This window comes from Lemur catta, chromosome 8 (assembly GCF_020740605.2).
Source record: "Lemur catta isolate mLemCat1 chromosome 8, mLemCat1.pri, whole genome shotgun sequence".
Lineage (NCBI taxonomy): Eukaryota > Metazoa > Chordata > Mammalia > Primates > Lemuridae > Lemur > Lemur catta.
The window spans coordinates 53,499,034-53,523,867 of record NC_059135.1 but is presented as its reverse complement, the minus strand read 5'-3'; the positions used below and the strand labels follow the sequence as shown (position 1 = coordinate 53,523,867).

Sequence of the window (24,834 nt, the reverse complement as noted above, 5' to 3'; positions counted from 1 at the left end):
GTGAGTAAAAAAAGCCATTTTGACACAAGACATCTTTTTTTTTTTTTAATTTAGTGCTTGCTCAATTTTCTGTAGTTTGACATACCTTATAATTATTTCTTGAATGACCATAGAGTGTTTTATGTATTTTCCCCCTCCTATTCAACAGATGTATTCTTAACCAGGGAACAAAATACTTTGACATTTTCTTTTGCATTTTAAAAATCATCATTGACATGTTCCCTGGGAAAGTGGAATGAATGGGGTTAACATCTGCTTCATTTAAATGCTTTTAAAAATGATGTGCCCTATAATAAGGTATGGGAAATGGAGGTGCATAAAGATGTCTGGTTACTTGCCAACTTCAAAATGCATAGGTGGCACAGCAGTGGATGGACGCCACCGGTCCTGGTGGCTTTTGCAGTTACTGATGCTTACCAGCGCCTCTTAGGGTATTGCACTCATTTGCAACAAGTATGAGGAATAAATCATCTTATATGCAGCAATGGCAAATAGAGCACTTTAGAAAGGCCCAGCTAAGCCTTGCATCTTTTACGTCCATTCCTTTTCAGTTCTTTACGCTTCTGATTTTAACCTGTGGTTGCTCCTTGTCTTTGTCCTTGGCTCAGTATGTCCAAGTGTTAACCCATAGAGCAGGCAGGCTTCGCCACTTGTCCCAGTGTGGCTAAGATTTTAAACTTGATCTAAAAAGAATTTTGTGTAATCAAATAGTTTCCTCCAGAGCCAAACAAATGACAGATGCATTAGGAAGCCAACCTGCAGGTGAATGAGTGATGCTTTGCCTTAAAAGTCATGCAAAGCCTTGGAAGGCCTTGATGGTAAAACCTGTTACTTTTATTCTTGGCAGTAGTGAATAAATTGTGGGGTTACTTGTTTGAAATATTTCTCTTAGAAAATATTAAAGAGCTCCAACCGCTCTGTAAAGCTCAGAGACAAAAGCTAGTTTTAGGAAGGAAAATCGAAAGTAGGTTTGCATGAGGTGTGTGTGGAGAGGGTTTCTGTCAATTAAAAGGGAACAAGCTTGAGGCAAATAAGCCATTTTTTTGATCTTTCATTTTAAAAGGTAAACCGAAAAGTCTTCTTCAAAGAGGGAATTTGGAAAACTTGATCTAAAAAGAATTTTGTGTAATCAAATAGTTTAAGAACAAAAATGATTACCCATGATGTGTGTCATTATAACTGCTTTTGTCTGTATGACTTAGTCAAATTGCTGAGAGAGGATGGTTTGTGGAAATATTGAAAACATTTATTTTAATTAGGAGCCCTCAGTGCTGTGAAGGAAGTTCCTAAGAAGTTGCTACCTGTGAACATTAAAACAAGTTTATTATTTTAAAATTTTTGAAACGGACGGAAAATCAAATATAGTACAATGAACACCCATTTACTCCCTCTTAGTTCAGCAATTGGTGACATGGAGCCATATTTGCTTCATCTTTGCTTGTTTTTTGCTGAACCCCTTTAATGTAAATGATAGAAGTTGTGACATTTCACCCTGAATATTCAGCATATATCTCAAAAAACTTAGAATATCCTGTTACACACTCATATCTCACCTATAAAACTAATGATGATATCATCTAATACGCAGCCTATATCTCAAATATCCTGAATTGTTTCATAAATATCTTTTATAACTTTTTTTTAAAACCAGGCTCCAATAAAGAGCCATGTATTACATTCGATTGTTATATTTAAGTCAGTCTCTCTCTCTGTCTCTCCCTCTCTCTCTCCTCTTCCTTCCTTCTTTCCCTACACCCCCACCATCGCATTGACTTGTTAAAAAGGCCAGGTCAGTTTCTCCCAAGATTTGTCTGATTATTTTTTCATGGGATCTTTTTTTGCACCTCTACCTCAGGGTTTCCTGTAAATGGAAGTTAGGCTGGAGGCAAGAAAATGTCAAAGGTGAGGCTGAGTACATCAGGAGGATCATAACGTCTGGTTGCTCCACTGTTAATGACGCTAAGTTTGATCCCTTGGTGAAGTCGTATCTGAGTACACTTTAGAAATGTTTTCCACAGATATTTCTCTAGAGGAAAATGGTTAAATAGGTATGTTGATATTGAGGACTGTCCTTGCTGTCCCAAACTGTGCCTCATGTTTTGCAGCTCCGTGGGTCCCACCTCTCACCTGTAGCCCCGGAGCTTGATTTCTGATCCATACTGCGGGCAAGATTCAGAGAACCACTTAGAGCTGAAAGGGATGGGTAGAGTGTTTAGTCTGACTTCTTTTACAGGGCGGGCAAATAAAATAAAAGTAGATCAACATGAAAGATATTCAGCATATGTTGAATAAGTGAGCAGTGAGAGATTAGTCAGATATTTCGTTTTATTTGCCTGTTCATGAAACTAAGTGTAGAGTGTGAATTAGGTACTCAATCAATGATTTAACTGTCTAAACTGAAAATGCAATAAACCCCGTACCTAGCCATCTGTTAATCAAAAATTTTATTGATGGGCATGCTTGTGCATATGCAGTACATGATAAGACTAAAAAATTGTGCAATTCTAAAGAACCTTCTGAATAAAAAAGATTGAATTCTGTTTATTTTACTGCTCATTTATTTAACATGTACTGAATATCTCTAGTGTTGATCTAATCGGGTATATGTGTATGATGTATGTGTACGTATATAGATGTGTGTATATACATATATATTTATGTTCCTGCTCTCAGGGTGGGGGCTTCTATTCTACTTGGAGGAGAAAGAAAATAAATCAATTATATAATTTCACAGTATAATATATCATTATCATTACACAAATTTTATTTCTATACTTTGAATATTAGTGATTTATTCATGACATACACAGTAATCTGCTAGCAAAATATTTGATAGCCAGAACACCTATTCCTTATTTATGGCAGATAATAAGGTTAATAATCCAGCCACCCATTGTACTGGCAAATGATATCTGTTAGCAAAATTAAAACCTGAGCTCGTACTGGCAGCTAAAATCTAAGTCTTGTCAGCTGATTATCAAAAGGGGAGAACTATGTAGGGAAGAATGAGGTAGCTTCAGTATTCAGGCAGACTCCTGATCCTCACTGACCTGGGAGGTGGCAAAAAGAAGGCAGCAGAAAGGTGAACGGCAAGGCCTCTGCTGTCGGTAGGTAAGCTGCTCAGGGTCAGCGTTAGGTGATAGGTTCCCAGTAGTAAAAATTAGAGAACCTGAATCATGGGTCCAAGCGGGCATGCGCGTCTCATTTGACTTTTTACTCTGGAGGAATGGCATGCTGGGCCCATCTTACGTCAGGCACTGTGATGTTTAGCTTTGTCTCCTGTGTGTGCTCTCGACGTCACTTACAGTGGCTGAAGGCTAGAACACTCCCATCGGGATTCCAAGTTACTTCTTCAAACTGAAAATTATGGTCCCCAATTACTAACAGCTAGCTCAGTCTAAAAATAGTCCTTTAATTTTATATCTTACACTTGGGACTTTAATGGCAACACAAATCCCCCTTCCTTTCCGAGCCAAAGGCAAGTTTCCTGGGCTTCCAAAGATATGTATTCAGAGAACCACATGTGAGATTTTGAAATCCTATTCAATTCCATCCCAAATATCTCTTGCTTTATATTGTCTATTATATTGTAAGTCAAATGGGCAGCACCCAGAGTATTTTTTAAAAGTTGTTATAAATCTGACCAGAAGCATTTATTCAGTAGTCTCTAAAAATACATAAAATAAATAATCCCCAATATATAACTGAGGTAGCAGCTTGATACTTTCCTTTGTACCTATATCTTTCCTAATGAAAATTATTAATACTTTCTTTCTTCCTCCCTTTCCCTATTTCAGTTGTCAATTTATGGTCAGATTTGAAGGTGCTGGGTTGCTCCATTTTAGTCAGGTCATATTTTCTTAGCTTAAGTGAATTATGGTAAATTTATTTAGAATTGGTAAATAATGTCTCCCTCTATTTATGCCTTTTTGATATTAGAACTTAATAAAAAATATTAACCAGGTATAAAACATCTTATTTTCCAGTAACATTTCAGGAGGGAGGAAGAAACAGGCAGAGAGAAAGAGAGGGAGAGAGAGAAATATTGGATATAGTTATGTTTCTGAATTACATACAGAAGAAAATTAATTTCAGAGTCTTGGAATACCATTTTTAGTTCTTGAGACAATTATAATTTATAATTTAAACTCTTTGTTACTACTGGCATTTTCTACCCTCAGTAAGGCAGTTAAATGGCAAAGCAGTTAAGTGTAGGCTTGGGAGTTTAAACTAGTTATTAATAGTTGATCCAAGATTATGGATATTTATGATTGATGGTAGCACTTGAAGTAAATGTAAAACTGATTTACTGTCCAATTCCTTGAATTTCTTCTCAGCATATATATTATAAGAGGATTTCTAATGGTTAGAACAACAACAATGAGAGGTTTTTCGGTTTTTTTCCTGACTTTCTGTCTAATGTGTCTATATGAGGGTGCTTTCAGGTTTGCAGCATGTTCTGACATCTTCACATGGAATATTGCTAATCCATGAAATTGAATGAGGTGATGAGTCCAGTGTGTTCAGGAAAGTAGATTTAGAGAGGCACTCTCGGTCAAATCCATAAAAGATGCCCCTGAGAGGCCCTTGAACTAGTGGTTACCACCTGTTTACCTGTGTTTCAATTGCATGAACATCATTCTGGCAAAAAATGTTCCTTTATTTTGAATATGCTCAAACTGTGAGCCATGTTTGAGCATATTCGAAATAATACATATTTATGAATAAAGTCTTTGGAAATTTAAAGACAATAATAAAATTGCAGAGCTATTGAAAACAAAAGCAATATTTTAAATTTATAGTCTGACTTGTGTCACAATAAAAGTGGTTTCTTAGCTGTAACTGTTATCCAGAAACCTCTTTGGCACTCTATTGTGATTTTATTCCTACCAAGGCAAAACATGTCGCAGAGAACCATTGCTTGGATATAATGATTGCTCCAGTAGAGTTTATTCCCCAAAAGTAGCTGCCTCAGTAAATATTGTTAACTACATATTGTTAATCTATTTCATGCCTTCTGAGATATAAAACTGAGTGATAAAAATAAGATGGTTCATGTTTCTGTCTTAGGAAAAGAAAGCAATTAGTAAACAGGGATATTGCCAAGAGTAGCAAATGCTGTTGAAGAAAGACTCTATTCCTTAATTTTCAGATTTTTTTTCCTGTTAGGTTATTCAGATATATTAGCAGTTGTGTAACTGAAAAGCTTTTTAGTTATTTCTGTTTACTGCCTTTTTTAGAATACATAGGGGGAAAAGCCCTTTTCCATTAATAATCCTTCATTAATGTGAGAATAAGAACTGTTGAAACGACGGCAGGTTAGTCTTTGCTCATGTGCTTTAAAAACCATACTAAAATAATATACCTTCCAGAGGCATCTGCTTCTGCTTGAATAGGTTTGATGTTCCTATCTGTCTGCAGCTGTCAGAAAAGTGAAAGCCAAATGCTTAAAACGTAATGTCTCAGAACGTAAATATCTCAGAAGTCCTTGGTGGGTTTTACAGCTTTATTTAACATGCTAACAATTTCAGGTTGTTTCACTTTTGCATTAATGGCAGGCTTTCCAGGTGAATTGGCATTTCAGGTGGGTGTGTAGCAGGCCTGGGTATTGAGGTGGGACTGCATGGCCTATCCGCAGACAGGCAGCCCCTCGCCTGCCTGTCAGTGCGCCGGGACCCACACCCTCATCTAAGGAGTAACTGGAGCTGGGCAGCCAAGGGGCTTGCATTCTTCCAAGTCAGTAGCCCGTGCTTACTTTTGGCAACTTTGGAACTTTTACTGCAGGGTTACTTCCCAGGCCAGAAATTTGCATCAAAGGGCTAAGAAAAATACATCCAAAAATAAACATGAAAGCCAAGACTTCATGCCAGGAACTCCAGCCACACACATCCTGTTGGCTGGTTCTCTTGTCTCTCTCCTCACAGTTCTGATTCTTTTAAACCAAGCGGAAGCCTGCTCCGATGACTTAGACCTGTGTCTGCACCAGGGCTTCACTCCTGTGTCTTCGGGCTTTTCCATGGAGTGACAAAATGATTCAAATCCAGAAAGGAAGGGAGTGAAGTTATTAGGAGCTAACTAAAGTTTAAAAAAAATAAAAAGGAAATCTTTTCTTATTGCCTTTGACTGCCTGAGCGTTCCTGGAGAACCATCAGCACCGATTTCCTCCTCTCTGTGGACTGAGAGACACTCAGTAGTAGATAAGAACAGGGAATTCACGGCGATGAAGGTACATTTTGCTGTCCAAATAAAGGATAGATATTCACTGGATGTCTGAGAACTCTGAGAGACGGAAAAAGAAGGACGTATGCTCTACAAGGTCAGAATGGATTTTTTTTTTATTCTTTAGAGAGGGTGGGAGAGTGGAACGATAGTACATGTCACTGTTTGCGTTTTGGAATTATGCTCAAAAACATCTCTGGCTTTTCTAATTATGTTTCACCAGACCTAAATATGTGCCATGGCACTGACATAATTTGATTTCATCTTTGTCTGTAGTGTGTGGGGGGGCAGACAGTGAGTGGCAGCTCATCTTTTTCTGATGGTGAAGGATGTTTATTTAGCCTTATGATCTTAAATATGTTTCTAGAAGATAAACAAAGATAGTTGTTCATAACTAGGCAGAGTCACATTTATCACATCAATATTTAATACATGTATTTATCTGGTGACATAGCTGCATGGCACATATTAAAAATGAATTTTGGTCAAGAAACAGATTGAGGGTGATGGTATTTCACCCTCTGGATGCCTGGTAGGTATCCTGCCTGTAGCTCTCAGACTATATGAAGCCCTCAGTGTTGATGGGCATTCTGTTACATTATTGATAACTTGAAGTTCTACCTGCTCCCCAGGCTATGATCCCACTGTCTCTCAGAAGATGATCAGGGGGTCTGAACAGATCAAGGCTTAACTGGCAGATGCCAGGAATAACCAGATGCTGCTCGGTAGGCCTGTTGGCAGGGTGCTGTAACCAGTAGTCGCTTCCTCTGAGCTGGTGCTCCTTTGGGTGCTCATTTCAGGAGCATACAGTGGATGCTCAGATCTTTTAGGAGCTGCTGTGAACAGAGGTTCTGGAATGCCTCCCTTGGCTGTGCAGTTGCCCGCACTCTGTTGACACCTCACCCCCACCCTCTCCCCTGCGCTTTGTCTCACAGTGGGCCTCTTCACTCACTCAGCTGACCTACTGGGCAGCCTGCCCTTCCAAACAGCTGCTCAGCTCAGGGATAATTGATGCCACTTTAAAAATTTCATCTCTAAGAAGCTTCTGTCATATTCAGTAAATGCACTTGGTTCCCACCGTGTGGAGGTGCAAAATACACCGTGTCTGCCTTTCTGTGGTTTGTAATCCAGTGGAGAAGACAGACAATCACAAACACAAATATAAGACAAACTGAAAAATGCTCTAAGAAAGGTACAGTGCGCTGAAGGACCCGGAGGGAGGACAGGGAGAGATTCATTTCCACCCAGGGGCTCGTTTCATCCAAAGACAAAGCGATCTGGTTCTGAATTCTTGTGCAGCTAACAAGGCTGTTTTTCAGTTCCCTAAAGGATTGGGGTCAGTTAACCAAATGATAGTGTTTGCGGCAGCCTTGTCCCGCGGGACCGAACACACAGAAAAGGGCCGGGTTTCTTCACTCGGTGGCTGTGTTGTGTGGCACTCTGTGTTCTCCTCCTTTGCTGCGCCCCCGGGCAGGACTGGTGAGAGCTCAGCCTGTCCTTGGTGGGTGTCATGTGTTGTGTTTCCGAACGCCTGGTTTTGTTTTTTGTTTGGTGTTCAGTCATCATCTGGAGAAATCCGCTCTGAGGTTTAATGGGTTCCTCCAGGCAAAGGCAGTTCTAGACGGGAAAACTTTTAAGAACTTGAGACTTACAGGAGGAACTCGTGGTGTGGCCTGGGGGATATTGTTAAGCTCTTTATGTGCAGAAAGCCCTGTGGTCATGGGACTTTCCTGCTGTGGTGGGGCCAAATTCCACTCCTGCGTGGTCTCCGGGCTGCTGTGAGAAGTTAGGGCACAGTCACCGGGGCAGAGCGTCTGAGACGGAGGAAGAAGCAGCAGGAGTTCTGTGATAGGGTTGGCCTCTCTGAATTCCAGCAGCCTTGCCCCTGTTTGATCTCTCTGGCTTCGGGGTTTTGAGCTTTCTAGCCCAAACCGATAAATGCAAGACAGACTTTCCAAAAGCTGTTGATGTGGTCGAGCATGGTCGGGCCTGAAATTCCAATCTGTTCCTGGTTTAACCCAACTTTGCTGGACTACTTTTTGCAAAGTTCTCCAACTTCCTGGGCCACCTTATTATAAAATACGTTTATTTAAATCCTGCCTTGCTGACTGGAGTGGTCACAGTTAATGTTCATCGATTGGTTACTTCTGTGCCTTATGAGTTGAAAACATTAGTGTCCCCCTCCCTTTTTGGTTTGCAAATTAAAGAAGGCAGAGCCACAAATTATGTGAATGGAAAGAATAAAATATAGAGCAACAGTTCATATTGTATCAAAATATATTATTTGGAAGGGAAGAAGAACTTTTTGGTATCTTTCATCATTTATAGTTATAGTTCTTAAAACTGGTTTCACATTAGAATTATCTGGGGAGCTTTTTCAAAAAATTCCCATGCCTGGGCCCTCAATAGACTGATGAAACCAGAATCTATAGAAGATGGGGCCAGGGCATCAGTAGCTTCTTAAATCTCCTCAGATGGGTCCCCTGGGCAGCAGGGGCTGAGAATCGTGTCTCCCAGCAGTGAGCTTTAGTGATTCACCCCGCCCCTTGGAGCCTACTTCTTCTGCATTCACCTGGTTGGCATCCTTGCCCTGGACTAAGGCTCTCTGATTGAATATCTTTATTCCTTACTAGTCTGTGTTTAATTTCCTAGTGTAGTTTTTCCTTCTCTCATACAGATATTCTATGTCCAAATTGGGGTTTCTGCCAGATTTAAAGTGATAATGGCAATCAGTGCTTTAGAGAGATTCTGTGGGTTTTATTCAAGACTTTATGAATTAGAGGTTGCCTATGTCGAATGTTTATGGAAAGTGTAAAAATAAGGTGCAAGATCATCCCCAAATTCCACTGTCCTACATGCACATATTCTCATAACTGTCAGAGCAATGGTGTTGTCTCACCTTATATAGCTCCTGGGAAACTCCACTGTACCCTTGAGAGAGAATGAGAGTTAAACAGACAAGTAATTTCTTAGCATCATTATGAAAAGAGTTTTGAACTCATTGATCCCTCTCTGAGAATCTTGGAGGCCTCACCTGTCCCTGGACTATACTTCAAGAATTACTTCTCCAGGATAAATACCCAGAAACAGAATTGCTAATTTAAAGAGTATGAAAACTTTGATGACTCTCGATAAATGCGATCACATTTATTTTCAATAGCTTTTATCCCACCACCAAGAGTATTTGAGCACGCCTGTTGCTTCTGGCCTTGGCCTGCGTGACCGTTATACACACAGATGCTGCTCAACTTAAACCCCATATCCCCATTGTAAGTTGAAACTATCATAAGTCGATAATGCATTTAATACACCTAACCTACCAAACATCATCACTTAGCCAGCCTTCCTTAAACATTCTCGGAACACTTATAGGAGCCTACAGTTGGGCAAAATCATCTAACAAAAAAGCCTATTTTATAATCAAGTGTTGAATGCCTCGTGTAATTTATTGAATAGTGTACTAAAAGTGAAAAAAAGAATGGTAGTGTGGCTACTTGAAGTACCATTTCTACTGAATACTTATCAGTTTTGCACCATCATAAAGTTGACAAATTGTAAGTTGAACCATCAAAAGTTGGGAACCATCTGTATATATTTCCAATATAATAGGCACTGCTATTGTAATTGTGTCTCTTTGATTACTAGGATGGTTGAGGTATTCCTATCTGTTTCATTACTGACTATATTTTCTCTTTCTGGACATGTTATATGAATGCTTTATTTGATCAAGACATTAACCCTTTGTTATAACTCCTCAAAAGTTTTATCTTGGTCTGTTTACTTTTCATTTTTCATAGTATTTAATGAACATACAGTTTAAGTCCATTAAATCTACCATAAACTTGGCTATTTCATGATTTAAAAAAATTTTAAAGTTTGATTTATAAAGGTAATATCTGACTTTTATTCATAGCCGATTTGAAAAATAACATGATATAAGTGGATAATGTGTCTTACCCGATGGTGTTGGGTGCATGAATTGAATGAGTTTTAAAAATTTTTTTGCTGCTTCTCTCTTTTGCTTTAAAAAATTATTAAATGTTCTTAGAAATTCTTATATTGCCTCCAATTGTTTCTTATAACCTCCACGTAGACCTTATTTTAGGATCTGTAACAAAATTTTCTTAAGGTTTCTTTTCTGGATATATGCACCATGATCTATGCCTGCTCCGTCCCCTCCTTTAGCGCTTGGGTTTCTGCAAAGGTCCCAGTGATTTGATGGTGGAACACTCTGGTCCTTGGTTCCCACTTGCCCCTGAAATGCTGCTCTGAACACTGGGTCTGGGTGTAGTGTACCACTGAGTAGTATTGTGATCTCCAAAACTGGTGAAGTGAGTCCTCTTTTTGGGGGGCGTCCATTACTATTTTCTCTCTTTCGCTGTCCGATATTGTATCTACTTCTTTAATAGTTCTGGGGAAAGTGCTGAAACTCTTACCAGTAAGTGTCAATGAAAACAGTTTTTCATTTTTAGGCCTCTGCTATTTGTTGCTTGTTTTGGTTTGTTTGAAGGGTGTTTTTGCCCATGCTTGGCTTTGTTTAAAGTTCATAGAATTGCCTAATACTAATATTCTGAAAAAAAAACTTTATAATAACTTTCACTGTATATAATTCCCGTTAAAAGCATCACAGAACTTGAAAAAGGGAGAATGTAATAAAATGATCAGATATTGCATTTAGTGAGAGATACGCCTGTTCAGGAACATACGCAACTTTGTGAACAACACTGTGAAAGGTATTTGCTTATCAAAAAAGTTATAAAGTTTTTAAATATCTTTTAGAAATATCAGTGTTTTAGTTCTCTGAAAGCTGTACTGCGAGTCACACTCCCTCCATCGACATTTTCTTTCCTTCATTACCAAAAAGTGTCATCATACATAGCAGATAGCATATTAACAAGGTGATGAGCAATAAATGAAAATTAAAAAATTAAAATCCCTAGGTGAAATCCTGATAATAACAGTTGGAAGCATGTGCATAATGCTCTAAACAGCTGAGTCCTGGCTCTGTTAATACATTTTTGAAGAAGTTTTAGCATAGTTGGGAAGCCCTCGCCCCCAAATTCTCCTTCTTGCTTTCTGTTTGTTGCTTTATATTTTCTTCTCCGTCATCCAAGTCCCTTCTCCGGACTTCACCTAGGTCTGAAATGTTAGACTTATCTTTTTTCCCCTCCAACTTTTAATTCAAACTTTAAAACATTCAGAAAATTTTTTAAAGAGTTCTCTCTCTCTCTCCATATATATGTATTTGTATATGTATTTATATGTTTTGCTGAACCATTGAAGGCAGGTTGCCGACGTCATAGTACCTTACTCTTCCGTATTTCAGGTTGACTTTTTCCCCGGCTTCTCCTTGTCCTAGCTAGTCTCCCATTATAATCAATTGTATGTTTATCTCTTGCTTTTCAATTCCATTCCACCATCCACAGTCACCTCTTTCTCAGGCCTCGCCAGGACGAGGGAGGCAGAAGGCAATATAGTGTTTAAAGACCATATCAGAAGGCTGAGGCAGGAGGATCACTTGGGCCCAGTTGTTCGAGACTAGCCTGGGCAACATAGTGAGACTCTGTCTAAAAGAAAAAAAACAGTGCAAAGACCATGGACTGGAATTGGCCAGGACATAGTGACAGCCCTGGCCTTGCTTTTTGCCAGCTCTGCATCCTCAGGCAAGTCACATAATCTCCCTAGCTCTCTTCCCTCATTTTTATAATAAAATGGAGGTCAAAATAATCCTACCACAAATGGTTGTTGGGGGGAAGAAATGATATCTTGCAATCAATCCCTTAATTAGCCCCAAGACAGCACCCAGTGGACAGTGTGGTGGTGGCGACAGGTGAATGCATAGACAGAGCAGGGGTCACAAACCCCCACCCCAGCTGCTCAGACCCCTAATGCTGCTCTCACTGCTGCCTAAGGGGTACGATTCAAACCAGCTACCCTGGCATGCTCAGTTTTCTACATTTGGCCCTATGTCCTTTTCCAGCCATACTGCTTCAATTAACACACTCATTTTTATCAGCAAGCATCAGTCCAGCATCCACTGAATGCCAGGCACTGTGCCAGGCACCATGGATGCAGAAACAGACAACTTATGGCCCTCAAGGAGTTCACACTTTAATGAAGATAAAAATATATGAAAAGAAATATTGAAATAAAATGAGCTAAGAGCTATAGCAGAGGAGGATACAGGGGCTGGAGGTAGGAGGAAGAGAGAGAAACTGCCAGTGAGAGTCCAAAGTGTTTCCAGAGCAAGTCCTTCTGGGGGTGTTGCCTTCGTAAGGCTGGCAGGAATGTAACTGACAGAAAGATGCCACCAGACCCAGGCGATGGATACAAGTCCTTCTGATGTGACATATCTTCATTGGGGCTGGGTGGGGGTCACAGGTGCCCTCCCAGAGTGAAGGGCCTGCTCCTGTCATCCTCAGGGGAGAGGAGCCCATCAGAGCCTCCTAGCCTTAAGAACAGGACAGGGTTTTGATATCCTTCTGCCCCTCCCCGGCCCCTTCCCCAGCTCTTTTGGAGACTAGTGACGTACGTGCTTGCTCTCTTAGTACAAACACACGTAACAAGCCCAGAAGTGTCAACCAAGAGAACTGGAGATCCGATTCTCGGTGAAACATCCCCTGGCAGACTCCCAACTTGGGGTCCACTCACTGCTGCACCTGCCTGGGCCTTCCTTTTCTCTTGGATGTGGGGGCCCTGTGCCTGCAGTCTCCTTCCTTCCCGCCGCCCCAAGACCCAACTCCAACGCTGTCTCCTTTGACGTTTCCAGATCAGGTGAAAAGCATCAGGAGCAGCCCATTCACTGTGTTACCTCCCAGTGGTTTATTTTTAAAACCAGATCTGTCTGTGAAGGAAAGGCTGAGTTTCCTCCTGGGGAGATGAGGATACAGATGGTCAAAAAAAAAAAAAAAAAGTGACTCTAAGAAAAACAGGTTGATCCTGGACCTGAGATCAGATCAGGGAATGAAGATGGCTCAGGAAGCCCAGCATCTGTGATTGCTAAGATTCAGGGACAATGAAGGCCCAGAGCACTGTGGCCCCTCCAAAATAGCCCGAGAGACCTGGGGCTCCGAGGTCCTGGGCTGGGAGCAAGAGGCCATATGTTGGTTTCTCCCAGATGGGGAGGCCTGCAGGCCTGGGTCGGTGCCTCCCACTTGCAGTGTGGCAGGAGGTCACCACAGCTGTCGGGCCTGGGGCTTTGGGTCACAGAGGCATGAATACGCCATGTCACTCTTTTGGATGTCTGTGTAGTCCCAGAATTTGGGGGAATCCTCTCTGACCTCACGTAGAAGGAAGGTGAGCTCCTGAGAGCATCCCATCTGAGGCATCCAGGACATGATCTGTCTAAAGGCCAGATCTGATTTAAAATCATCATGGTCATTTGGGTTTTACAGTTGCATGGTGAGTCTCTGTAGGTGAACAATAAGTAATTAATGATCACAGATGAATTCTGTTGACCACCAGCTAAATGCCAGAAATCATCCTTATCTTCTTACCTATGTAACTGTTTAGTAGTAAGTTATTATCAGCTTAGGCTGAAGAATATAGTTTAAGTATCCAGAATTCAGTTATGGGAACTTTTGGAATGAAAAGAGCCCTCAGTTTGTTTAGTAAAAATTTAGGATTAGACCCCAATGTGAGCTTTTTGCTTTTTAGTGATACAATAACTCATTTAGTTCATTGGCAGATAGGTCTGTGTGTGGAGTGTTAGGAAGAGGAATGATCCACAAAAGGTGCCTTCAGTCTGGGGTTCATGACCCCTGGGGAGTTCATGGACCAGCTATTTAACCCTTGACATTTTTTATATGTGTGTGTACATTTTTCTGAAAAGAGGGTCCTTCGCTTTCATTGTAATCTGATAGAAGTCTGTTACCCCTCCAAAAATTAAGAACCATTTTCTCTCAAATGAAAAGGATGTAGACCAGGTTATATAGCCTGTTCCTCCTTTGTGTGGGGAAACACCAAACAATTACTCCCAGTTTAACACATCTTTACAGAATTTGTGATGGTGAGAGTAGAACTAGAAAGGTATTTGTCTTCAGGCATTAAAGCTTTGCCATTGATATCCCAAAACCGTTTTTGTAGTGAAAAAGAAATCATTAAAAAAAAAATCCATTAAGTTCTAAGGATCAAAACAGAAATGCTTTGCAGGAAGAGTTTCTACTGATGCCCATTATAAAACAAATATTTCTAATTTATTGGTCCATTGCCCCCTTTAAATAGCTGAGTTGATTTGGACATTTTGTTCCCAGTTCTAAAATGATTGAACTTAAGATGACAGGAGTTGTTTATGCTCATGTGGTTCTGTATTCTCAGTTCCATATCCCTCCACAAACTGTCTGTATTTAGTAATGATCACAAAGCTCACTGGATGCCTTCAGACAATCGCACTTTTAAAAATTAGCTGTAACATGGTACATCCCGCAAAGCAAGAATTCTCTTTGTTTTTTACTTTAAGGAAATTATTTAATTTATTGGGACTAGGTAATACATGCATTTGGTACAAAATTCAAAAAGTACAACAGGGTAGATAATGAAAAGTATGCTTTGTACCCTCCCCCGCCCCAGTCACCAGGTCTCCTCTCCAGAAGCAACCGCTGTACGGGCTTGTCCTGTGGTATATTCTATGCAGAATCCTTTCTTTAACTGGTCATTGGGCAGGACTTGCAAAACTCATATTTAACTCTTCTGCTCAACCTCTTGAAAAAGAAAAAAAGTTTTAAAATTTCTAAACCTGTCAAGACATTTTGAGACATAATCTTCACACAAAGTGACCCCAACATACCTGCCAGGGTTTTTGTTTACTTGCGCCATTTTGCTTTACTGTTTCACTAAACCCCAATAACAAGAACCTCTTACCAGCATCATCTGATGCTTTAAATCTGAGAACATTATTGCACAATGTCACTATGTTTCAAATATAAAACTCTAAGCATATAAGTCATTTCAGTATAATTAATTTTAATTTTTAGTTATTAAGAATAAATATATTTGTTGAAAATTCAAAGTAATATACATAGTTAGTATTAAAAGCCTAAGAGGTAAATATAAAAATATTACCTCCTTCAATTTTAATAAAGATGTTAGTAAATTATGGCTATGGGATATCACGTTGATATCGTGCTAGTAAATACAACAAGAGAAATGCTTTTTTGCATTAATTTTCCAAGGAGTTATCCTGTAAATAACCTCTGCTCATCTTCTACATTTCCTGAGTTGATGAATATGTACCCATCAAGGCAGGCATCCCTTGTGGTGTAGATGACCTTGCATCCACGGCCCTTGAGAGAATAAATATTTATGTTGACAGTGCAGCTGTCATGAATTGAGTTCATAAAATTGGGTTTGGGTTTTTTAATTTGGCATATTATTCTTGCTTAATTTCATTGTACTGACTATGGTTGCAGTGCTATAAATCAGGGAGAATGTTTGCCCATAAAAGAAAGAGAGAAGGAATAATGGTACGAAACATTGCCTTTGTTTATTAAAAGTGTTTCTTCATTTGAGTACCTGTTGTCTTTTGGATGCCAGTTCCTTGGATCTTATCTTTTCTAAATTTCTTTAAAATTAAAAAACAAATGTATGATGATTTGAGGTAAAGGGTAGCATAAGCCTCATGAAGTAAAAGGATGAGAAGGGTGAGGTAAAATGAAACCTATTTTTTAACATATATAAAAAAGGATATATACACACAAAATTCAAACAGTACAGACAAGCCTGACTATGTAACTTGCGGGGTCTGGTGCAAAATAAAAATGTGGAATCCCTTGTTTTCCCCAGAGAAAAAAAGTGTTGTTAGTGGTTCCAAAATATACAGATTTTTCCTTTCTTCTGCATTCTCTATATCAATTCACCATTTTGTTCCTTATTTGCTATTTAATGTTGTTTTAATAAAGAAAAGTACAGATTTTAAATTATTATCATAAATTTACTGTTTATCTTTCTATGATGCAATGCTAGTTTCAAATGCAGATATAAGAATATGTAGCTTGTGTGCAGAATCAACAAACTTACATAATTTTTATTTCCTAGCTCATACATACATATATATTTCATTCTTACTAAGATAGTGAAGGCTGTGCACAAAAGTGATTCAACTTTTATTTCACTTCTTGATGCACATAACATTCTACCAACACTCTCTGTCTTCAGCTTATGGATGAGCAAGGAAGGACTGAAAGGAAGGTGAACTGTGGGTTGCCCTATCTTTTCTTTTTGTTCGTGTCGTTCTCTTCAGTGTCAGTGGTTGGCTAGTACAGTCAGCCCTCAATATCCACGGGTTCTGTGTCTGAGTATTCAAGGAACTGCAGATTGAAAATATGCAAAAAAAATATAGTTGTATTTATACTGAACATGTACAGTCTTTTTTCTTGTCATTGTTCCCTAAACAATACAGTAGAAACTGTTATATAGCATTTATGTTATATTAGATATCATAAGTAATCTAGAGATTATTTAAAGTATATGGGAGGATGTTCGTATATTATACACAAATATGCCACCATTTTACATAAGGGACTTGAGCATCCGTGGAGTTTGTCATCCACAGGGGTTCCTGGAACCAGTCCCCCATGGATACCGAGGGACAGCTATACATGGAAGTAACATGGTAAGAAAGGATATGGTAGAGTTCCTTTGCCAATACCATTGCACTCTTCCTGTGTTCAGAGCAAGTTCAGGTTAGGACAGAAAAGGGGGCTTCTGGGGCTGGATGAACTCATTGCAGATGTGACAGGCTTGCCTTGTACTTGCTCTGCATCACACTACCCCCATGCATCATGAGTGCACTGGGATTCTGTGCTCATGGGCATTTTGGACACAGTATGTGAAATGGGACAAGGAGTGATGGATACACGTGTGTATGTGTCCCCTTGACTCGTGTGCATGGTCCCCCACTGCACCATTGGACTTCACTTAGAGAACATAAGCTCAAAAATGAAATTATTAAGGATTTCAAGGTGGTGGCAGCAGAGCATTAGACCGCGTGCGAGGGGCCCTCTTGCACAGGAGGCCCGATGCAGCTCAGCTCTCATACCTGTGAAGCCAGCCCTGAGTATGGAAATGCATGAAATGAAAGTAAGTTTCTTCCTTTTCCTTTCCCCCACAAATTCCCAGCTCCACTCCCCAGAGGCAATTATTTTAATATGTTCTTCAGTAACATTTCAGATACTTAAAGATGGATACATATATAGATATGGAGAGATGGAGAGATGTATAGTGGTAGATTAAACATGACCATCATTTCTTTGCAACTTTTCCAATCAAAAGGTGGAGTCTGTTTTCCTCTTCTTAAAACCAGACTGGCCCTGGGACACACTGTGACCATCAAATTCAAGGGGAATTTGTCTGTCTTAAGTGTTGGCCTACAGAGGCCCTGCAGCTTTCGCGCTTGACCTCTGGGAGTGCTTCCTCTGTTGTATGAAGACACCCGAGTTGAAAAACTATGTGGTCCGTTGCAGACATTCCAGCTATACCAGTTGAGAGCCCAGAGAAGTAAGTCCATCCAGCCCTAACCAATCCCCCAGCTGAGTTTAACCACTTGAGTGAGCTCAGGTGATACCAACAGAACAACTGCCCAGGAAGCCTGCAGAATTGTGAGAAATAATAAATCATCGTTGTTTTAAGCCACTAAGTATTGGGATGATTTGTTATGAGTAATAACCATATTATGGCACATATATTAAAAACATTTGAATTTATATACTTCTATAAATGAGATTGCATCATTCATTTTTTCTGCATCTCGCTTTTCCCCCATTTATTGTATCTCAGAGATCCTTCAGTCTAAATCCATATCGATTAGCCACAATATGCTACAAAGTTTTTGGAATACTGTAATGTATTTAATCTATTCCTCTGTTGGTGGACAGGTATGTTGGTTTTTTAAACACTGATAAAGTGTTCATTCTTATACATGTAATGTACTTTTGCGGAGTAAATTCTTACATATAGAATTATATGGACATTATGTAAAATTTAAAATTTGATAAATATTTTCTAATTATACTCTAGAAAGTCTGCACCAATTTTCACTCCCCTCAACAGTGTATGAGTATACCTGTTTGTCAATTCTTCAACCTGGGTAATTTTAAACTTCAAAAATTTTTGTAATATGTTTTTTTATTTCCCTAATCAGGGGTGAGACTAAGGATCCTTTAAAACATTTCTTGGTGGTTGTACTTTCTTTTGTCTGTGAATAGCTCGTTTATATCCTTTGTCCAGATTGCATTTATGGTTTATGAGATTATAAGAGCCCTTCATAAATTAAAGAAATATGACCCTTTTTGCCATATGCATTAAAATATCGCTTCCAAGTTTTTGTTCAAAATATATTTTGTGACAAAGCACTTAGGACTGGAGAAACATGTCCTGGGTTGCTTTATGTTTTTCTTTCTCAAGATATTTCAGTCATTAATTTTTTTCCTCTACTCTCTTCCTGTGAACTATGCCCCAGTTACACCTCCCTGAGGACATACAGTATTGCTATTGGAGCAAAACTTTTAAAAAGTCGTTTCCTTGTCTACAGCTTCTCCTGGAAAGTATATTAATTAATCCATTTAAGGTTGTTTTTACACTTTTGCTACTGGGGAGATGCTACTTTCGGAGGCTAATCCCAAGTAAGTTGTTTGCTGGATCAGTTGGCTGCAAAATGCAGTTCCCAGCAATAATTCATCCATATCTGTTTGGGAGAAACGAAGAGGAAGAATGCATTTTAAAATTACATCACATGCTGTTTTTCTTGGCTAGATCAATGGCTTAACAGTTTGGTACACAGTCTCTCATTCTCTTACAGATCAGATATGTTTAGTAGGATCATCTTGTAGGGTGGAAGCTAAGGAATACTGGATGCAGAGATGAAGTAATTCCACTTTCGAGCCTGGATTTGATCATTCCCATGTGCTCGATGCATTGCCCTTCAGTGGTTCTAGTAAAATGAGATATAATCACATGTGGGAAAATAGCGGAGGCAGCTTCAGAAAACTCAGGGAGGGGAGATGGAAAGGAGTGTCTAAGACTGGGTGCATATTATAAAGGCAGAGAAAGACAACTACTCCTAATTAAAAACTTGTTTAGGAGATTAATGCTACAATGGTGGTGTGCAGTGCTGGACAACAGCAAAACAGAGCTAGAGAAGCTCTGAAACCTCTCTCAACACAAAATAATCCCTTTTTAAATCAATATGTTTATTTGTAAAAAAAAAAGAAGAAATCCTCAAAAAACAGCTTTTAAGCTCTTGAGAAATGAGAGGCTCTACAAAAGATTGATTTCTAATAAAGGGCAGTTATCTTCCTTTAAACGTCAAAATATTTTTGGAAGAAGTTTTTATAAATTATGTTCTCTTTCTTCCATTTTTTTCTTAGGTAAAGTTTTAAATTTTGTTTTCCTGCAACATGACTGTGTCATCCGCATAAGCTTATGCTCTTATTCTGGCTTCGGTCAACTGGTGCCCTTTGAGGCTTCTGAGCTGTGTAGGAGTTTTTGCCCCACGCTAACTGGCACGGACACATTACAGAATTCTACAGTTGCTCTGTTTTCCCCCTTGCTCCAAGTTGCCAGCTCTCACTTTTCCACCGAAGTCAATACTCCTGCCTCTAGAACCCTCTCCTCCTTGCCCTGGTGTCTTTTCTCTGCTAGAGGCTGGGAAATGACATGTCCACCTTTATAGCATGGTGTCTAAAGTGAGAGTAAAGAGACTCTGAAGCAGTGTGTTGTGCACACTCATAGCAGTATCATCCACCAACTCTGAGTGTGAAACGGATGTCACGTTCATTTTGGTGGCTTGGAGGACTTATTTGCAGCTCTTAATTGTGTTCAGATCAATTAGGAGATATGTATAAGAGGCCTCTAGATTACTGGTGTATTATTAAAGAGACTTAAATCTTTACAAAACATTATTTCTAAATTGTTCACCAAGCTGCACACATATCCAATAATATGCAAGTTCATTAATAAATAGAGGGGACAGTTTCTATAGTGGAAAGCACATGGCCTACGTGTCAGACAGATTTGGGTCAAAATGAGATTTTACCACTGTGTACTACTGGGCCAGAAGTTTGCACCTCAGTTTTCTCACCTATAAAATGAGATAATAAAACATAGCTTGCATGGTGTGGAGTGTCTAGCACATGAATAAACACTGAGTGAAAGAAATTCACTAAATGAAATGATAACAATTTCAGATATATATAACCTGATATTAACATAAATATGTTTTAGAAATATAAAGCATTAGAATACATTCTTAATACTTATGATCATAAAATCTCTTAACCTTGTTGCTACATAGCTTAAAGATACAATTATAGATTGCTAACAAACACTAAATTTTAAAAATGTAAAATTTTTTAATATTAAAAATCTCTTATCTATTATCCATTTCCAGTTCAGAAGTCAAATTCTCAGTGGTAGTGGAGGACTGCGGTCCTGCAAGGACTGAGGCTAGCCAGCATTCCATTCCTCTAATATTCCTGCATTAGGATGTGGGTGTAGGGCTGGAAGACAGATGAGATTCTCACTCTTCCAATCTCTTCCTGACTTTTTTTTCCTGACTTTGAATGAAGGTGATACTTCTGACCCCCCCAGACCTCCCAAACAGAAGTAGGAGGTGAGATAACTCCTAGCTCACTGGAATGGAAATGTACCCTCCACTCCATAAAAGATGTCACATCTTGGTGTAGACTTAGGTTTATTTTAGAAAATAGTAAACAGTCTTTGCAGCAAAGATCTTCATGATAGCTTCCTTTGAGTACCAAAAACTCCTCATGTATGGACTTTTATTTGTGCATATATATGTGTAAAACACTTCTGCCTCCACAGATTTATGGCAATGTCACTGCCAAGAGGAATGCCAGAATGCCCTGAAAGGGGCTGAGTTCTCTGTGCTTTGAGGTTAAAGGTTTGGTGCTTTGGCACCACCAGAAGTCAGCTGGGTGTGGGGTCAGTGGAACAGGCTCTTGGTTGTAGCTCCTTGTTGCATGATGTCTCAGAATTGCGAGAGGAACCTCACAGCCCGAACCTCCTATCTGCTGGGGTGATTAAACGTGCTCTGTTTGGGTGTTGCCTGGTAGATGAGAATAACAACACTGCTTGGGTAAGAAGGGTATTGTCCTGAGGTGTGGCATCCTTTTGACTTCCTCCCCCAAATGGAGCATTTCCTGCTTCCCGGCTGGATGATGACTCATGCGAAGAGACTTGAGGCTGTGACACAGGGGACCAGTCAGGCCATAATTATTTGGATGGCATGTATGACAAATCTGCTTTCGGCACACATCCCATCCAGGTAGAGCCGGGAAATGCAAGAAAGGCTGGAAATAGCTCCTGGCTAGCATCTTCGACTAGTCGTTTAGTGCTTTCAGCAACCCCAAGTGCTACCTCAAAGCAGTCATGTTTACCAGAATTCTCACTGCAAATCTGAATTCTGATGATTATTCCTATTTCTTGTGATTTCTGGCAATTGAGAAGCATTTTTAGAGCTTATTCAGAGTGAAAGATTTGTGCAGTATTTGATCTATACCTGAGATGGACCTATGTATGTGCTATGATGGTCCGTAGAAACACAGCTCATCTAGTGCATTACATCGTGTTCTTGTAGAACATGAGCATTCGCATTTACTCCTATATCTGTCAAAAACCATGTTAGGGTTGTGTGTTTGTATGTGTAAATTTTGTTGAGTCCTAACTATGACCTTTTGAGGTAATAATAAACATGAAAATAGTATGTGCCTAATGCTTGCCGTGGGCTTGTCATTATGCTAAGTAGACATTTTAGTATGGCTAGTAAAGTGGAATTAGGATTTAAACTAGCCCTGTCTGACTTCAAAACTCATGATTTGTACCATGCTGCTTCTCTCTCTCACTGTGTTATGATCAAGCAGTATCAGCAACAAACCAGTCAACCAACAAACCAAACAAACCAATAAACAAGTAAACAAACAAACAAAACCAGTTGCAACTTCCTTTAATGGGATATATTTGAGAAAAATACTTATATTCTTATGGAGAGCAATAGTCTAAATGTGGCATAGTATTCCATTCTCACCAATACTTACAAAAAAGTTAGAATCTGCAATATAACATTGAGTCAAATTCAGTGAATATGAAGTGCTCACTGTGTTGGTCATGCTTCTCGTGAGACCCTGTGATCTCAAGAGATTCTTCCTCTCACACAGGAAGACTACTGTTCTTATTTTAGCCCCTCATGCTGTGACTTATCATTTCCTACAAGAAGTGGCCTGTTGGAGGGAGGTCTTCCCTTTGATTTCCTAAAAAGTAAAACATATTTATTTCCCTATACCTATCATGATATGAAAAAACATCCTCCTTAAAAATAACTTCCCCATTTCAACCTCAGCACACTACATATGAAGATCAAAGTCCTGGTCATGGGCTGTCATACCAGGAGGATCAGACTGTCCAAAATCCCTGGCAAATCGGGTGAAAGGTAACCCACCATCTCCCACCTTTGTTTTCATTCTAAATTGATTGACTTAGAGAAAGTGAAGAAAGATAATATTGTATGATCCAGCCTTTGGATATTTGATTTGTGACCAAAAGGAAAGAAGAATCCAGAGGCATCTTTGTCTAAGGAAAGTTCTCACATGGCCTAAAGTTATATCTTAAATAAACTTAAGAACTTTCTAAGCATGCTAGTGATGAGTTCAACTGTTAGCTCCTTTTTGCCACATTGATATGGGTTTTTAAAATTATTGTAGGATCTCATGGTCTGGAGGTGATTCCAGAAGACTTTATTTATACATTTTTGATATAATTTGAAGATATTGTGTACCCCAAATACTTTCTCTGCTCTTAGCATTTTGCTTACACGCATGCAAATTTATCTAAAGTGGTGTTGCATATGCATGATACACTAAACACACAGTCATAGGAGAGGACCGGAGGAAAAGTTGCATGAAATATGTATTAGGAAAAACCAAAACCTGTTTACTTGTACCATATGTTGTTCCTTACCGCACTTAGTTTTTTAAGAGGCATAAATTAATTTAGGCCCAGTATCTAAGTGTGGGCAATAAAGAAGATTGTCTCCCAGCGCTTCCTCTGGTCCCCAGGCACCGAACAGGGAACAGCTTTCTCCTGGTGTAGCTCTCCAGGCGCCCTGCCCACAGATGAGCAGCAGCACACTGAGGATCTCCATTTATAGTTTTCCTTTTAATGAAAGAAATACATTGTGGATATTAATTATAGTGAGTTATTTAATAGAAGAAAACATTCAGCTTCGTTATAAAGCCAGGTCATTGGCTTTATCACCATCTTAGGCTCTAGGATGAAACACTACCACTTGTTTATTCATAGAATATTTATTGGATATTTAGTAGAAATACATCATTATGCAAATGAGATACAAAAAACACAAGGGCATTGGGTCCCAAGAAGGTGACTAATTTAAGAGGTAAGTCATATACATATGAAAGGTTGAGTATCAATATAAAAGTTACTAACTTTAATGCTAACTTTAAGAGAAACATGAATGGATCAAGAAATGACAAAATGATCAATGTCGTATTTTCCATCCTCTTAAGTGCTGAAAGCCTCTTCTCTCTTTGGTACTTTGTTTCATCTCTAATTCAAAGCTTTCATAAAATCGTACTTCCTCCATTGAAACTTTTGAGCATGTGGAGAATTATGGTAAGATCATCCCTGGGTCCAAATCACTCATATGGCTTCTCTTCCATTAAGTGTCTGTGTTTGCTGCTTTTTGTTTGTTTACAGCTCTCTGTTCCTGTGAGGCTGGCTTAGAGGTTCTGAGCCAGGGTGCAGCTCCTTACACATCTTTAAAGAAAGATTTTCACCTAGGAAGGAAAGCTATTCTCTTCGCTGATCATGCAATTCTGGGGGTGTAGGAGCACGAAAGCTAATAGATCAGCCAAGTCATCCTGGTTATCACCAGAGTACTCTGTTCCCACCGAAACAGCTGCACAACCCCTATTCTACCTGCTTGATGAACTGTTGCTCTTTGGTCCTCTGTGCCATTTCCCTTAGCTTTTGATACTTTTACTGTCCACTTTACCTGCTAGAATTGTGTGCAGTGTTGGGATAAGCTACACAGGAAAGGCCAAGTCTTTGAGGACTGAATGAAAAGTCCATAATTGGTGATTCTCACATTGTGAGTACCCACTTACTTTTATTAAGTTAATCATTGTGAACTTAGATACAGATTTTAACCCAGATGAATATGATTGTTCTTTTATAGGAAAGAAAATCCAATGGAAAAGCACCAGGCAAGGTAGGGTTTTTCTGCCTCCGCAGGTCCTTTCTCAGGGAAACTGTTTTGAGACAGCTTGGTAGCTCTAGGGGCCTTAGAGATCACTCAGTGCATCCCCGTTTTTACAATTAAGGGTCCAGAAGCAGGTCCAGAGATCTTATAAGAGTTTCCCCAAGGCCACCATGCTAGGCATTGGCAGAGCCAGGACAGCCTTGGGTTCCTTCTTGCTGGCCGAGGGACTGCCTCTATAACATAATCTCTAAATGAGAATTAAATACAAATGTGATAAAGTCAAGTCTTGAATCAACAGTGTTTCCAAAACTATTTTGAGATTCTGATGAATGTTATAAACCCTCTCCTGAGAAAAATGCACATATATACAACATTTGGGATAT

The 24,834-nt window shown here is 39.4% G+C and overlaps 1 protein-coding gene across 5 annotated transcripts in view; it reads left to right on the top strand.

Moving 5' to 3' along the window:
* The window catches only part of RAPGEF4 (Rap guanine nucleotide exchange factor 4), a 283,558-nt gene that overhangs the window by 65,652 nt on the left and 193,072 nt on the right, over nucleotides 1-24,834 (top strand). The window contains exon 1 of one of the 5 annotated variants that reach the window (XM_045560166.1): nucleotides 5,933-6,316. The exons of the other annotated variants lie outside the window; for them this stretch is intronic. Coding sequence (XP_045416122.1) covers nucleotides 6,305-6,316 — 12 coding nt within the window. The 5' untranslated portion in view covers nucleotides 5,933-6,304. Of the gene's footprint in view, nucleotides 1-5,932; nucleotides 6,317-24,834 lie in introns of those variants that run through there. 5 annotated transcript variants of the gene reach the window in all.